Source organism: Kogia breviceps, chromosome 10 (assembly GCF_026419965.1).
Source record: "Kogia breviceps isolate mKogBre1 chromosome 10, mKogBre1 haplotype 1, whole genome shotgun sequence".
Taxonomy (NCBI): domain Eukaryota; kingdom Metazoa; phylum Chordata; class Mammalia; order Artiodactyla; family Physeteridae; genus Kogia; species Kogia breviceps.
The window spans coordinates 102047039-102063170 of record NC_081319.1 but is presented as its reverse complement, the minus strand read 5'-3'; the positions used below and the strand labels follow the sequence as shown (position 1 = coordinate 102063170).

At 55.1% G+C, this 16132-nt stretch overlaps 1 protein-coding gene across 1 annotated transcript in view; it reads left to right on the top strand.

The window, feature by feature from the left end:
* The window catches only part of BMP6 (bone morphogenetic protein 6), a 150034-nt gene extending 134846 nt beyond the window's left edge, over nt 1-15188 (top strand). The window contains exons 3-7 of the mRNA XM_059076749.2: nt 4117-4265; nt 4777-4974; nt 12496-12572; nt 13408-13518; nt 13610-15188. Of these exons, the coding sequence (XP_058932732.1) occupies nt 4117-4265; nt 4777-4974; nt 12496-12572; nt 13408-13518; nt 13610-13759 (685 nt within the window). The 3' untranslated portion in view covers nt 13760-15188. The remainder of the gene's footprint in view (nt 1-4116; nt 4266-4776; nt 4975-12495; nt 12573-13407; nt 13519-13609) is intronic.
* Nucleotides 15189-16132: the final 944 nt, after the last annotated feature.

Genomic DNA, 16132 nt, shown 5'->3' with positions numbered 1-16132 from the left:
GTTGGTAAAAGTTTAGATGTAATCCTCTATGTACAATACATTACATGAGAAAAAAGTAAAAATCCTTGCCTTACTGTCTAATTTTCATTGATTTTTGACTTTCATTCTATTTGAAAATTGTACTTCTCGCCTAAAGAAGACCCCGATGCCACCAGAGTGGGGTTTAGAAGGGAACCCCTGCTGTTTGCGTAGCAAAATCAGGAGCGTCTTATTTGAGGCAACACTTTGACAGAGTGCGTAGACTGAGGAGGTCATGTGTCATTGAAGAAAAGTAAATAGATGTGGGTCAGACCAGACCCATTTTAGTGACCTGCCATAAATAGTGTCTCTTAAATACCTGAGTTATTGGAAGCATTGAGCCAGTGAAGTCCCTCCTCAAAGCTGTCATTCTTTTTGAAAGTTCCTCACCCTTTCGGAGTGTGTGTCAGTGGTGTGTGCAGTGTAGACAGAGGGCATTGCGCTTGGGCAGAGGGGGAGGGTGACACCGGGAGGCCACTGGAGTCCCAGCAACAGGCGTTAGTTAGGCATCTCAACCTTTACTTCCTGCATGACCTTCCACCCCCTCCTACACTGACCCTGACATGGGAAGTCATTCATGATTTCTCATCCTGTGCCGGCCCTGAGCATCTATCTGAATGTGTCTTCTGTATCCAGCCGCCATTGGCATTGATGTGCAGTGGATTTTAAACTCTGACTTTATTCTAAGCCCTTGTTTGGGTAATTACTACCTCTGCCCTGTACTTTAGAAAAAAAATTTTTTATTGAACTAGAGTTGATTTACTGTATTTTGTTAGTTTCAGGTATATGGCAAAGTGATTCAGTTCTGTGTGTATACACACACACACACACTTTTTTCAAATTCTTTTCCATGATAGGTTATTACAAGATGGTGAATATAGTTCCCTGTGTTATACAGCAGGTCCTTGTTGTTTATCTGTTTTATATACAGTTGTGTGTATCTGTGAACCCCCAATTCCCAATTTATCGTTTCCCCTTCAGTAACCACGATTGTTCTCTGTATCTGTCTCTTATTTGTAAATAAGTTCATTTGTCTCATTTTTTAGGATTCAACAGATAAGTGATATCATGTGATATTTGTCTGCCTATACTTTTCTTGACTCTGCTTTTGAAGCCTGAGCTCTGGTTTCAAGCTGTGGTTACCCCACTTAACCACCTATGTGTCCTTCACACACTCACCCTCTCCAGGCTGCACGCCCTCAGCTCTAGAAGAGACACATAACAGGACCTGCCTTCCCCGGGCTTCCCAAGGAGAGGTGGGAGCTCTTCTCGAGGCCCCGCTTGGTGAAAGCACACGGGAAATATTTGCTGTTCCTCCAGCCATTGAGCCCAGCTATTTCAAGCCTATGCTCTCCATCACTTCCCTTCTAAGGGACCTGAGCATCCCGGGTTTAAGTGGCTGAATTTGATTCGCCCTCAGTGCCCTGAGCCCCGGAGCTCTTCCCGTCTCCGGGCTCAGCTGCGACCCCGCGTGTGTGGATCCACGGGTCTCCTAAGCTGTGAGGGCCGGCGTCCTCGCTGGACACTCAGCGAGGTGTGGCCCAGGAGCAGCACCAATTCCTGGGGACCCCCCAGTGTGACTCTGGAGCAGAGTCAGGGTGGAAACTCGGACTCCCGCGTCCACCAAACCCCACTCACCCTGCGGACGTCATCTCTTCCTCTTCCTCTTTAAGTCATGCCCTTCTCCTCTTTTCCTTTTCCTCTGCTTCTCTCTCCCATTTTTGGATGACGGCCTTCTGTCCCATTCCCCCACTTTCTCTGCTAAGAGACTCCCCCGTTCCTTCATCATACATTCTTTTTAAATATAAAAGCTCATTCTAGCTCTTTCTACCAGCTGTGCCACGCTCATACCTTGGGCTGTATTTCTCTGCATCCTTGTCACACGTCCTGAAAACATGTGCCGGTTGCCCCATCGAAACTCTTAGTGACCAGTGGCTCTCGACTCTAACCCCACGCGGACCCTCTTCACCTCAGGGGCAGCCTCACGCCCTGACGTTCTCACCGCGTCTTCATTCTAGAAGCCGCCCCTCTGACGAGAACATGTCTTGTGCATCCTTTGGGACCAGGGTGACTTTTCCCACATTGCCGTTCATGGTGTCTGTGTTATTTCTGGATGAAGGTCTTCTCCAACCTTCCAGAACAGCATTGATGTCTTTTTACATCTTCACTTCAAAGCTTTGGACTCGCCACCCCCTCTTGCTGTTTTCCACCGACACCCCCTGTCTGCCTGTCCACAGTCACCTCAGCGATGGGGGGGGGGAACTTCTCAGCAGGGCGTGTGACACATGCGGGGAGGGGGGGCGCTTTATAGATGGCAGGCTGCGATGTACCCCCTGCAGACTGTCCAGCAGCTGAGTAAACGACGTGTAGCCACACCTACTGCTTGGAACTTGGAAAAGACGACAATAGCATTGCCTTCTAACTCTGAGCCATGTAAACAGGAAAAATTGTTTCCCCTCTGAGAAGTCTAACATTTTTAACTCAGATGTTTCACCGGCCTCCCAAACGTTTGATGGACTTAGAGGTACATTGTATTCATTTGTCACAGGTTGTCTTTCATAATAATCTCAAAAGGCAGGAAGTCATTGTGGAAAACACTGAATCCACTTACTTTCTTTTCACCAGATTGTTCTTGCACTTACATAGACTCACACCTGAGTCTCAGTTTCCCCAGCTGTAAAATGGGGGTAATGATATTCTACCTCGTTTTCAGGATGATGCAAGCGCTTTATGACCGATTTAAATGTGCACTGTTAGGACCTCCCTGGTGGCGCAGTGGTTGAGAAGTCCACCTGCCGATGCAGGGGACGCGGGTTCGTGCCCCGGTCCGGGAAGATCCCACATGCCGCGGAGCAACTAAGCCCGTGCGCCACAACTACTGAGCCCCGTGTGCCACAACTACTGAAGTTTGCAGCCTAGAGCCCGTGCTGTGCAACGAGAGAAGCCACTGCAATGAGAAGCCCGCGCACCTTAACGAAGAGTAGCCCCCGCTCGCCGCAACTAGAGAAAGCCCACGCGTAGCAACGAAGATCCAATGCAGCCAAAAATAAATACGTGAATAAATTTATAAAATAAGTAAATGCACACTGTTCGTATTGTGATGGTCATCTTAAAGTTAGTATTGAATTCTAGTAATTTTTCTGCTCTGTAAACTCTTGCAGCAAAGTATTTCCAGCACCAGGGGATTTGACTCTTTCCATGGCTAAAACCTCCCCCTTCCCTGTCATGGGAATTGCAGGCTGTTTCGTGCCAGTGTCTCTGGAACATCAGCTCAGACTGTGTCCTTGCGACACACCAAAGTGACCGTCCTTCACGCTGCCTTGTCATGGCATGTGGGTCCCTCACCCCATCTTCCCACACTAGAGTTATATCAGCTGGAAACTGTTAAAAAAAAAAAAAAAAGTAAAAGTAGTCCCTGTGGAGCCCAGTGGAAGGAATGGGCTCGGGGAGTTTGCCTCAAAGGTCCCCAGCGTGGCTCACAGCGGGGCCGGGACAGACTTGAAACTCACGGTCCACGTGGGGAAGGACGCGGCTCTCCCCGTAGGCCACGTGAAGGCCTTAATTAAAAGAAAAGAATTGATGATTACTCAGAAATAGGATGTGAATCCTGGCTTCTCCTTTCACAGGAACTAACGTGAGGATTGTCGGGTTCTGAGCTTTTAAAAAAACGAACAAAGTACAACTTAGTAAATGCTCATCTTTATTGATCCTGATTTTAATATTTTCTTAACCCTCTTCCTCACCGCCCTCTCCACTGCCTCTCTTTTTAGAGTTCGTTAGCTGCAAGGCACGCAACAACAGGACTTTATTTATTTTGAATTTCCCTTAATTCTAAAAAGGATGCGGCCTGAGCAGGTGTCGTGAGGCTTTTGGTGACGCCGAGGGCCCCCCCGTGTCAGCAGGCAGCTGCTGTCCGGGTGGCTCCCCAGCAGATTGTGTCGCGGCTGCGTCCTGTGTGATGCCAAACCGGCCGGGCCCCCCGGCTGGTCGCCGTGCCTGGTCCGACGGTGGCACCTGTCGTCTGACACCCGGCAGGACGCAGTGGGGATGGGCTGGGGGCTCTGCGCCCTTCATCCTGCCGCCTTTTCCCTCTTTCAGAGACTCTGACCTGTTTCTGTTGGACACCCGCGCCGTGTGGGCCTCGGAAGAAGGCTGGCTGGAATTTGACATCACAGCCACCAGCAACCTGTGGGTCCTGACCCCGCAGCACAACATGGGGCTACAGCTGAGCGTGGTCACGCGGGACGGTGAGTTGGCCAAGCTCGGGCCGAGGGTCGTCGGCCTCCGTTTCCCTTTGCGGCAGGCGTGGCGGAGCCCTGGTCTCCGGGTGGGCCCCGCGCTCCAGGATGGCTTGGCTTCCCGTCGCCTCAGAGCCGCTGTGCACAAGCAAGGCCTCCCCGCCCAAGCCTCCTGGCAAGGCCTTGGAGACGGTGAGATGGTCCAGGGCCCGAGAGGACCCGCGGAGGGCAGCACCCAGGGCGCATGGAGGGAGAGGAAGGCGGGAGCGGGTCCGCGGGCCGACGCTGCGCGGGTCAGTGGGCGCCCTCCCCGCACCTGCGGCCCGCGCACCTGCGCCCTCCCCGCACCTGCGGCCCGCGGGCCCGGCCCCGGCAGCCCGGGAAGCCGCCTCGCCCGGGGTGGGGTGTGTGTGTGGGGGGCTCGCGGTCAGGAAGGAGGGTGAACAGGCAGGGGTGAGAGCCGCAGACCCGGCGGGGCTGGGGGGGTCCCGCCAGCCTCCTGCTTTGGTTTGCCTTCCAGGGCTCGACATCAGCCCCCGAGCCGCCGGCCTGGTGGGCAGGGACGGCCCCTACGACAAGCAGCCCTTCATGGTGGCCTTCTTCAAGGCCAGCGAGGTCCACGTGCGCAGCACCCGGTCGGCCGCCGGCCGCCGGCGACAGCAGAGCCGCAACCGCTCCGCCCCGGCCCAGGACGTGTCGCGGGCCTCCAGCGCCTCAGGTGGGTTGGGCGGCCCCGTCTTCGCAGGACCCTGTGGGCGCCGGGGCGTCCGTGAGGACCCAGGACCCGCCAAGGGTTGCAGACCACGCGCGGAGGCTGCAGGTGCCTGGTCAGCCCCCGATCATCTACACGGGTCCCTAGGCCGTCAGAGGGCAGCACGTGTTACCCCGAGGTCGTCTCGGGCCGCAGGCAGCCTCAGAGTCTTGTTTTTCCAGGAAAGCGTCCTTTTGTGTGGTCGGGTCTCTCCACCTCTTTTCATGCCCGTGACGATCCGTAGAGCGCTTGGCTTTTCTCCTAGTTGCGTTACGCCGGGGAAGCCGTGACTTACGGGCTTGGTACGTTCGTGTGTAAGGCGGGTTGGCGTTTGTCGGTGCTCTCGGCTGCAAGTGCTGTGGCCAGTCAGCTCCAGCGGCCCTCTCGCTGGATTTCACTGGTGCATTTGACTGGCAAGTTCAGGGTTCTACCTTTAGACGTGGTTAGATGGTGTGGGCTCAGATACGAGGAATCTCTCCCTTCCTAGCCGCCCTCTGTTGGTGGCGCTCTCGGAAAGCCTGTGTTGATGTGGGGGTCAGGAAGGCAACCTCAGCTTCGGGAAGAGCGCATCTCTTTCGTGGTAGCTTCCGGCAGCCAGGTTGGGCCCAGGTGCTCACCGCCTGGAGGTAGGGGAGGGAGTCAGCCCCCTCCTGCCCTGAACAGTCAGGGTCAAAGGGCAGGAGGGAGGCCACAGCCCCCACGGCCCGAGTGTCAATTCAGAGGTCTTTCCGAAATGCTCCCTCCCACGCCGTGCCTTTTGGGGAAGTCAGCTCGTCAGAACACGGTGGGGGTGGGGCGGGGGGTAGCAGATGTTCCCTCCTGACGCCCAGCTCACAGAGCTAGCCGGTATTGAATTCAAACCACGGTGCATCTTACTCTAAAGTTGGTGCTTTCAAGTTCTGGGGTTTCCTTTTCCTTTAAATAGCCCGGCAATCAAGCACAGAGTTGAAGATTTGCTGTAGGATTTGCAGTTGGAGATCTTGCTTCCCTCCTTACTACTCTGTGACTTTGGACAAACCTAATCCACTTCGGCGTCGGTTTACCCAGCTGTTAAGTGGGGATGATTGATCCTCGGTGGCTTTGCTGGAATTAAATGAGAAGCATTGCTCTGGCTTAAAGATGAGCTGCCTCCAAGCATGGGAAGGCCTCGGGGTGTATGTTAGGCTCCTCGGAAGGGATGTAAAATGCTTCTGGAAGATGCGTGAATTCTTCCAGATGACTGTTTTCACAGTGTCATCTTCCACGGCCGGCAAGAGTTCTTGGAACTCTCCGAAGCTCCGCGTTTTTCTTTGGGAGAAGGTGTCTTCATTTTGGGTTCTGACGCAGCGGTTTCTGTGACCAGTAACCTGGATGTGGAACTTGCACCACCCGGTGTGATGTGACATTTTGCTGCTCGTCCTCCTGGTGTTTCTTGGAAGCTTCGCCCAGCATGGCTGTTCCTGTGTTTACCGCTAGAAACAGTCAGGGTTGGGGTTTAAAGAAGAAATGATCGCTTGCCTTTATTCGCTTGGCAGGAAGCCAGCTGAACAGGAAGCATCGCAGTGCTGCCCTCGGGGCAGGGCGGTGCGGCCGGGCGGTGGCATCCGTTCATTAATGAACTGTGGTCAGTTTGGTACTGGGACCTCAGGCCCCAAGGCGGCTCTTGAGGTGTCGATTGCTTTTTAAAATGAAAATCTCACTTGATTTACTCCACATCCCCTCCCCCACCAGTACACGCGTACATTTCTTTTTTAATCGAGAAAACCTGTCATCTCTGATTTGGGTTTTCGTGGTATCACTGAATTAGTCTCTTCCAAATCCCTTTCAGCATTTTGTTTTCAGTTTGATGAGTTTCAATTAAATACGAATAGTAAAGGTGGTCTAATTTGTAAGAAGAGGCGAGTATATCTGCTTTTTCTTGGTCTTCCCATCCCCCAGCCCCGTACTTTCAAACACGCCTTGTTCCTTTCAGCGGCAGGAAGGCAAAGAGTTTGTAACAAAGGGGCCTGGCCTCACCTGTTTAAAGGCCCAGACCCCCAATGAAAGTATTACTACGGAGGGGCCTCCTTCCCTCCCATTATCTTCGAAGACTCTCTCAAGCTGGTCCAAGAAATGGCCCAGGTGGGGCTCACTGAAGTGCTTTAGCGGTTTGGCCCTTTCCTCCTTCCTTATTCTTGCCATTAATGGGAATGGAGGTGCAGAGGGGATGGCTCTCGGAGAAGGTGTTTCCAGAAAGGTGGCCTGCTCTCCAGGGGAGTGGACCATCGGTTTGCGCGCGCTTTCCGGGCTGCGGCGGGGCCAGATGTTGCTGGGTCTTCGTGAACCAGGTAGATGCTGCCGAGACAAAAAGCTGTGGTCTCGGGTGTGACTCCAGGTGGGACTTGGCCCTTGTAAGTCTTTCGGGAGGTTGAAGGAAGAGATGGCTTGGCCTCTGCCGCCCCCCTCGCCCCCAGGCTTCCACAGTGTGCGCTCCCGGGGAATTCATCCTTCTCCGCTGAGACAAACACCAGCAGCAGCCCACCGGAGACCGCCGTGCCTCTGGGTAAAGAAGGTAGCATTATCCATCCAGTTGCCTGTCATCAGGGTGAAACACGGCAGGGAGACACGTGGCTGTTTTTGGAGCTGAGCTGCCGGTGCCGGAGACGGCGGGACCCGTCCCCAACGAGGGAGAGGCCAGGAGCACGTCCGCCTCTTCCCCTGCCCCCCAAAATCTGCTCTCACACCTGTCCTTGGCCTTCAAGCTGGACTTCCCAAACACACGCACTGAGCAGTGGGTTTGGACCGAAGTCCCCCTGGATGGGTTGGACCTGCCCCGGCTTCTCTGTCGCTCCGAGCGGATGTTGCACGTTGGCCGTGTCGCACTTCTCCGCTGGGCTTCGATATTGTCTGGACCATCTTGTTCGTCGTTTGACACGTGTTTTACTAGGCCTGGTCCAAGCCGTGCTGTGCAGCCCACTGGGGGTTCTAGTGCCTCTGGCCATGCTTTCGGGCCTCCAGGCTACCAGCCAGCCCGCTGCCCCTGTGGCACCCCAAGCTCTCACTGGGTGGTCTCACTCTACCTGCTGCCATTTACCCTCTTTCAGAGTTATCTTTCTCTCAGCGCCCATGATTTTGTCTCCTGGGGGACTGACACCACCTGACCCACCCATTACAAGGGTTGTGAACAAATGGCCTTGAGGGATGGTTCCAATGTGGTGATTCTAGATTCTGTTCTGGCTCATTTTCCAAGGTCTTTCCAAGACATCTTTGGGGGATGGGGTGGTGAGTGTGATTTCAATTCAGCTGGCGAGTCTTGAGTTTTTCTGCCACGTGCACCAGCTGGCTGGCAACACGTGACTGAGAATTGCTCCTTGTTTTGCAAGATGAATAGTTTTGAAACATTTTCTGCCACTTTGAACAATTCACGTCAGATTGGATTCGCTGACCTTTGGGCCTCGTTCATCCTTGATGTTCGTGTTGACATCGCTCGGCCCTGCCGACTGTCTCTGAACCAGCAGCCTCTCAAGACCCTCTCTCTTCTTTGGAATGAGCTCTTCATCGATTCAAATGCTACCTGTGAACATCTCTTAAATTCTCCTTCTGTCTCTTTCCAACCCACCCAAACGTGTATCCTTTTTTAAAATTTTTATTTATTTATTTGTTATTTTTGGCTGTGTTGGGTCTTTGTTGCTGCCCGCGGGCTTTCTCTAGTTGCGGCGAGCAGGGGCTACTCTTTGTTGCAGCGCGCGGGCTTCTCATTGCCGTGGCTTCTCTCGTTGTGGAGCACGGGCTCCAGGCGACCGGGCTCAGTAGTTGTGGCTCGCGGGCTGTGGAGCGCAGGCTCAGTAGTTGTGGCGCACCGGCTTAGTTGCTCCGTGGTATGTGGGATCTTTCCCGACCAGAGCTTGAACCCATATCCCCTGCATCTTAACCTCTGCGCCACCAGGTAAGTCCCCAAACATGTATCCTTAAGGGTCCTGGGAGAAAAGGTGGCTCTGGTACATGTAAATACACTATTGACCTTCTCGTTGCTGGTTCATATCTTCTATCCCTTGAACTTTCCAGTTGGGACCATTCAATATGCTTCCAGCATAGGAAAGGTAACCAGAACTCATCACTCGCCAAGCAGTGATGTGGGTACTTTATTATGACTAGGAAATGTTTCGCTGTAGATTTCAGGGAATTTCAGTGCACAGACTAGGGGGTCTCATTCTCCCAGAGCAATGTCTGCTTGGCCTTTAGTTCCTGGCAGGTGTCCCCTCTAGCTCAGCACTTGCTTCCCTGGGTTGACATGCCAAAGACGAGAGGGCTCATCCAGCATGGACACGCAGCGCTTGGGAAGAATCGGACACATGGGTCAGGGCTGTGACTCAGCCGTTGATAGTTCTTCAAAGGCGTTGCGGATTTTCATTTGTCATTTTGACCTTAAATTCAAATTTTAGGGCCTGGAGCTTGGCTCCCAGATGTCTCAGTCAAGAGGTAGAGGCTCGTCCAGGGCTTTCTAAATGAAATCAGAACTTAATTCTCCACAGCTGTGGAGGACAGGCAAGGGCATGAGTGATTGGAAAGTTAGAATTGTTCCAAATTCCATATTTATAATACTTGACTCTCGTCTGCCATTACGTCCCTTTAAGATAAAAGTTATCAAGGAGTGAAGCCAACTAGAACCTGACCTTCTACTCCATCCCTAGGTTCACCCCTAATGAATGTGCTAATGGCCGGTAACGCTGAATAATAAAGAGGCGTGAACAGGTGCTGCAAGATGCCCGAATAATTCACCACTACTGTCAACTCCAGAGAGGGCACTGGGGGCCAGGGTCCCTCTAGGAAGGGACAGAGGTGCGTGACGCAGGGAGTCTAGGGGCTCAGTCTTTAAGGGAAGCCTCTGTCTGTTTTCAAGATACTTAGCTCCATGTTCTTTTATAACCAAGACCAAGGCTGAGATCAAAGCCCCGCTCAGCTTAAATGCTGTGTAAGACCCTGAAATCCTGCAGCCACAAAAGAACAGGACTTCACTGTTGCCTTTCATGCTAACCCTCTGGTTGTAAACAAAACTGAGCCTCTGAAAAGCAAGCTGTCCCCCCACTCCTGCCCCCTACCCAACGCTTTACGAGATTATTGACATCAGAAATCAAAGTCCCAGTGTGGTCCCGGGGTCCCACAGTGTCCGCGGCACAGGAGCTGGGCTTCCTCCAGCAGGTTCTTAAGGCCCTGTGGATTCTGTGGGGTACGTGGGAGCCGGAGATTCCTCTGGGATAAGCTGGGCAGATCAGGCCAGAGATTGGGGCGGTGGGGGGCAGGCCAGACCAGTGCAGGCAGGGGTGCCATCTTAACAGCTGCCCTTTGTCCTGCCCTTGTCATTCTAGGAGGGAAGGGAAATGAGAGCAGCGAATTGTTCCCTCTAAAAAACAAGCTTCCACTGGGAAGACTCAGCGGCCTGAGCTCAGAAGAGCCGGGCTGTGCGGACAGCATGCTCTGTGCTCCTGTTGTTCTGGTGTTTTCCTGGCCGAGCATGGGGCCTGCAGCTGGTGTGGCCTGGGGCAGGGGAGGGGGTCAGCCCCGCACGGCCCGGGCAGCCCGTCTGCAGAAGCCCTCCCTCTCCTCCCTTGCCCCCTGGTTTCTTAGGCCGCCCTGATTCTTTCCTGCTTCTTCCCCTCTCCAGTGTCCCCTTTGTTCCTCTCTCCTCCTCTCTCGGGGCTGGAAAGGACAGCAGGCCGGCTGCCTGCACCCCTGGGACTTGGGCTGAGCTGGGGCCGCAGGGATTCAGGTGCCGGCGGCTGCCCGGCCCCGCCTGCGGCGTGATGGGGCCCCTGCCCTTCGCATCCCGCCCTGCTCTCCTGAGAACCTCTTCTGCCCGAGGGAAGCAAGGGCCAGACTGCGGAGACCCCGGGGGCCGGCCAGCGTGCGCCGCTGGCCGAGGTCCTCCCCATGCCCTCTCGGTTCCGTCCGGCAGAAGGGAGCCACTGCCCTCCCACCCCCCGCGTCCCGATGCCACCTGGGGCTCCTACAGCCCAGTTCCGTCCTGATCCTCACGGCCCGGGGGGAGCACAGATGCCACCAGGTCAAGGGCTTGGCCCCTGCGGACGCCACCTGCGGTTCTGTCCCACTCGGTGAGACTCGGGTTCCCGCGCCGGCCCCTCCGGGTCTGGTGATTCACTGGGGCAACTCACAGGACTCGGGGAAGTGCCCCACTTAGACTCCTGCCGGGTTAGAAAGGCCGCAGAGGAGGAGCCCTCTCGCCGCGCACGGACGGGCTCGCCCGGCGACGCCAGGCTCCCCCGAGCCCCGTGTCCGGGGTTGTCACGTGGGCCTCATGACCTGAGCTCCGTCTCCAGCCCTCCTCCCCTCCCTGGAGGCCAGGCCGGCCCGCGTCCCGGCTCTGACCACGTGGTGGTCCGTCTGGTGAGCAGCGCCATCCTGAGCTCTCCGGGGACCCACTAGGAGCTCGATTATCACACAGGAAATTCCGTGGTTTGGGTAACTCTTCACATGTCCTTAACTTCGTTCCACCAGCACTGCTCCCTCTTCCTCTCTCTCTCCCTCTTTAACTGTCCCTTCCGTGAACTCCCGGTGGGGTTTCTCTCCAGCCCCTGCGCACGGCGTTCGGATTCTGTTCTGTGCTGGCGTGAGCTCTGCACGTCTCACGGCGCCCCGTCCGTTCCCTGAGTCGCCGGAGGCCAGAAGCCTTGCCTGACGCATCCTCGTGTTTCCCGGGGCACCTCGCAGGGGGCCTGTCACACACGAGCCGCTCCGTCTGGCCTAGATGAGCCAGGGGCTCCTGTCCTCCTGCCGGTGGGCGGTGAGTGAAGCCAGGCCAGCAGGTCCTGCCACACGCAGCAGCTGCGTGCGCTTCAGCAGACGTGGTGCTCCCGGCCTCCCCGGCAGGCCTGGCTCCGGGGCGCCCCCGTCGGGAGGCTCTCCTGGCCCAGCAGCTGTCCTCCCAGCCCCTGTTTTAGAAGGCGAGCGCGGAACCTGCCTGGTGTGTCTTGCCTGTGAATACGATGTCCTCCAAGTCAGGGCCCCGGGGTGTTTGGGGCTCTCGGTCCAACGGGGGATCACGACAAACGTCTGTTGCTTGAAGGGGGTCCGTTCAGGTCAGTGATGACGTGTTGTGTGTGTGCCCGGCAGTGACCCCAGAGTGGACAAGACGGAGTAAGTCAAACACCCGAGCAGCTGGGAGCCTGCAGAGCTGTGGGCGCCCCAGCTGTGTCTAGCGGGGGCCTTGTGCACGGCTGGCCCGTGGTTAACTGTCCGGGCGAGTTGGTAAATGAAAAATGAATGGGTTGGGCTTCCTGGTGGCGCAGTGGTTGCGAGTCCGCCTACAGATGCGGGGGACGCGGGTTCGTGCCCCGGTCCGGGAGGATCCCACGTGCCGCGGAGCGGCTGGGCCCGTGAGCCGTGGCCGCTGAGCCTGTGCATCCGGAGCTTGTGCTCTGCAGCGGGAGAGGCCACAGCAGCGAAGAGGACCGCGTACAGAAAAAGAAAAAAAAAAAGAATGGGTTAACTGTTGCATCTTCTGATCTCCAACAGATTACAACAGCAGCGAACTGAAAACAGCCTGCAGGAAGCATGAGCTCTACGTGAGCTTCCAAGACCTGGGGTGGCAGGTGCGTGCTCTGGACAGCAAGGGGGGCGAGGGCCCTTTCTTAGCAGTCTCTTCTCATCTTAGGGGCAGCAGCCATCATCAAAGACTTTGAACTTGAGGGCTGAGAAGGTTCCTCCTGTGAGGGTACTTAGGAGCCCTTCCAGATGCCCAGGTCTTGGAGCGGGGTGGCAAAAGGCCCGCCCACTTGTGCATGAGCCCACCCCCACCCCCACCCCCCACTCCGTTCCAGGTGCACGGGCTCCCTGTCCCTCCAAATCAGCAGCCCATTTCCCAGTGCTCTTCTCTCAGGGTCCACAGGGCCTGTATTGCTTTGGGCATTGAAACAAGTGTTCACTGTGCTTTGAGAAAGGGCTGGAAGAGCATCTAACAGTTAACTTCTCCAAGGGCCACGTGCCGGTTCGCCCAGACTAGAAGCGCACCGACGCTCTGCCTCCCTCCTGAGGGCCACTGCTAGTTAATAAGAGAAAACGCACATCCTAGGTGTCCAGCGATGGAAGATCGTTCCCGTGTGCAGGTGGCATTGCGGTGACAGGGAGTGCTGGAGAGGCTCCTCTGGTCCAAGTTCACGGAGCCGGCCGCCTGCAGGCCTCCAGGCCTAGGCGGGCCGGGAGCAGGTCAGGGCCTCGCGGGCCTGTGGAAGGGAGCGAGGGCTCCAGAGTCGGACTGGCCGGGTTCAGAGCCTCGCTTTGCCCCTCGAGCGTGACCTCGACCTGCTGTGTCGGTCTCCTTAGCCGTCCCGCGTGAGAGAGAGCTTCTCGCAGGGTTCCCGAGGGCCCAGGTGATACGGGGCGCGTGTGTACATCACTCTCTGTTGCCTCCTTTTGCCTTGAATGAAGGACTGGATCATTGCACCCAAGGGTTACGCCGCCAACTACTGCGACGGAGAATGCTCCTTCCCTCTCAACGCGCACATGAACGCCACCAACCACGCCATCGTGCAGACCCTGGTGAGCGCTGGCGTCTCCACGTGGCCGGGGAGTAGGCCCGGACCAGGTATTGTTCCTAACGACGCCTCCCCTCCTTCTGTGTCTGGAGCAGGTTCACCTTATGAATCCCGAGTACGTCCCCAAACCGTGCTGTGCACCCACGAAGCTGAACGCCATCTCGGTGCTCTACTTCGACGACAGCTCCAACGTCATCCTGAAGAAATACAGGAACATGGTCGTCAGAGCTTGTGGGTGCCACTGACTCGGGGCGAGCTGCCGCGCGCACACGCACCGCCTTGGGCTCCTGCGTCACATCTGCCTTAGGAGGCACCCGGAGGCACCGGGGAGGCGGGATAGGACGCCGACACCACCTCGCGCTGGCTGCCGCCTTTCCGCCCTAACGGACACCTTAAAGGACCTCGTCCGTAACCTGCTCACGTCCTAAATGCCGCGAGCAGTTGCCGGTCTCCAGGGAGCTGAGTTTGAGTGTCTGTAGCGTGAAGTCTGGTGACTGGAGAAACCTACCTTTGAAGGTTCCCCTCTGCCCCGCAAACCCACCCAACTTATTTTGCTGTAGATCAAGCTCTTCGTGGTTCTAGTAAGTCAACAGGGAAGATAATCTTAAAGTAAAATTCTTCTTGGCTCAGATATCGGCGGGCTCACTAGTTGCTCACAGGTAGATTTCTCAGATAACGGGAGCGGGGGGGGGGGGGGGGGCAGAACGTCTCTGTTCAGCTCTCATCCCGGGGAGGTCGGTTTCTCACGGGGGCTCAACAGCCCGGGAGGGAGCCGGGCAGCCTGCAAGTGCCTTTTGTCTCAGTCGTGCTGTTACATGTTTGTGCGGGCGTTTTGTCCGTGTGAAAATATCCTTATTTCAGTTCAACCACATCATTTCCACCCCCCCCACCCCCACGCGCGCGCCCCCCCCCCCCCCCCCCAGCATTTGCTGTTTTCTTTGCTAGGACCAAAACCAGAGACTAGAGTGATCCCACTTTGAGGCGAGGCTCTGGAGATGAGAAGTCCTTTTAAAGCCATCATTTTAACCGAGCTACACGCCCCGCACCTCTTCCCTTGAGGGACGGCTCTTTGAAAAAGCACGTTTACGTCAGGAACGAATGTCAGCCCTCATCTGTGTCGGTAAAACGGCTCCTTGCCTCTTACTGGGCAGCATCCCGCATCTCGGGGTTAGACCAGCAAAGGCGATGAGCTAAGGAAGGGGGCACCCAGCCTTAGGAGATTAGGATGCGTGTGCGGTTTAGGAACCGAAATCACGGTTTTCCCCTGTAGAGAGTAAGACTCAGATTAAATCTGAGAATATTTTTTAAATGTCTTTTTCACGATCATGTACTAGGAAACCAATTTCATACTAAACTGATTAAATAATACATTTATGATCTATAACTGCACTTACAGCTTTTTTGTAAATAGAAACTATAATTTATTGTCTATTTTATATCTGTTTTGCTGTAACATTTAAGGAGAGACCAGACTTTTTTTTTTTAAAAAAAGAGTTTATTTAGAAAGTATCATAGTGTAAACAAGTTGTACCACTTTGATTTTCTTTTAAAACAAGACTCATGATGCAAAGATGAATCCACTCATGAGGATTGTGCTTCTCTAGAAAGTTGGGTTTTTTTTTTTAAAGAACATCTGTGAACCATACATGATTAATAAAGATTTCCTTTAAGGCAGAGGCTGGCCGGGATCCTGCTGTTGTTGTCCGCCGCGGACAGCGGACGGGGGTCTTGTTTCTAAGGTCCTTACCACCAGGTACTTCGTGCCAAGCGGCCACATCTCCGGAGCTCGGGCGGTGGGGTGAGGAGTGTTTTATCACAAGGAGCAGTTGATGGCGAAGAACCCACAGGTACATAGCTTAAGGGAGCCTAGTCCTACAGCTGCTGATTTCCAAGGGTGAAGGGTAAACATGCTTCTTATTAACCGGGACGGCGTGAGTTACGGGGACGCCGGTAATGTGGCCTACTTCGGCCCTGCCTCCCTCCTTTGACCTTGAGGTCAAGTTAATCCCACTCTTTGTACAGTAGAAGATTGACCTCCTCGAAGGCAGACGAAGTACAGGACACGGCCTCTAAAAGGACTGCAGAGTCGGAAGCTGCTTCTGGTTAGGGCTCTATCGTGGCGCTGCAGGGCGTCCTCAGTCCCTGATGCCCAGACCTGGGAAAGCTCATCTAGTCCTGCTGCCCCGGTGGCCAAACCAACGGGAATCTTCCCAGGAGTTAACAGAACCGTCGGGACCAGCCTTGTGGAACTTTCCACGTGGGACATCAAAAAAGGTCACGTGGACTCTGGCTTCATGTTAACTAATGAAATCTCTCACTCAGCAGGGACAGAAGTATCCCTTGAACAGTCGTAAGCAACTGGTCAAGTATCAACACACACACACACACACACACACACACACAAGGCTACGGCATCAGCATGATCTTACTCGGGCACGCGTCAGGAGTGCCACTGTTTTCATGACGGCTCACCGCTCTCCGTGAGAGAGAGGTATCAACACAGACAGAAGATCCAGGAGGGGCTGGGAAAGCGGCTCTTCCAGAGGCGACGGGATTTTGTGTTTTAAATCTGCTCCAAGCTACGGACCAACCATGTTATTAACAAGTCAACTGGGACC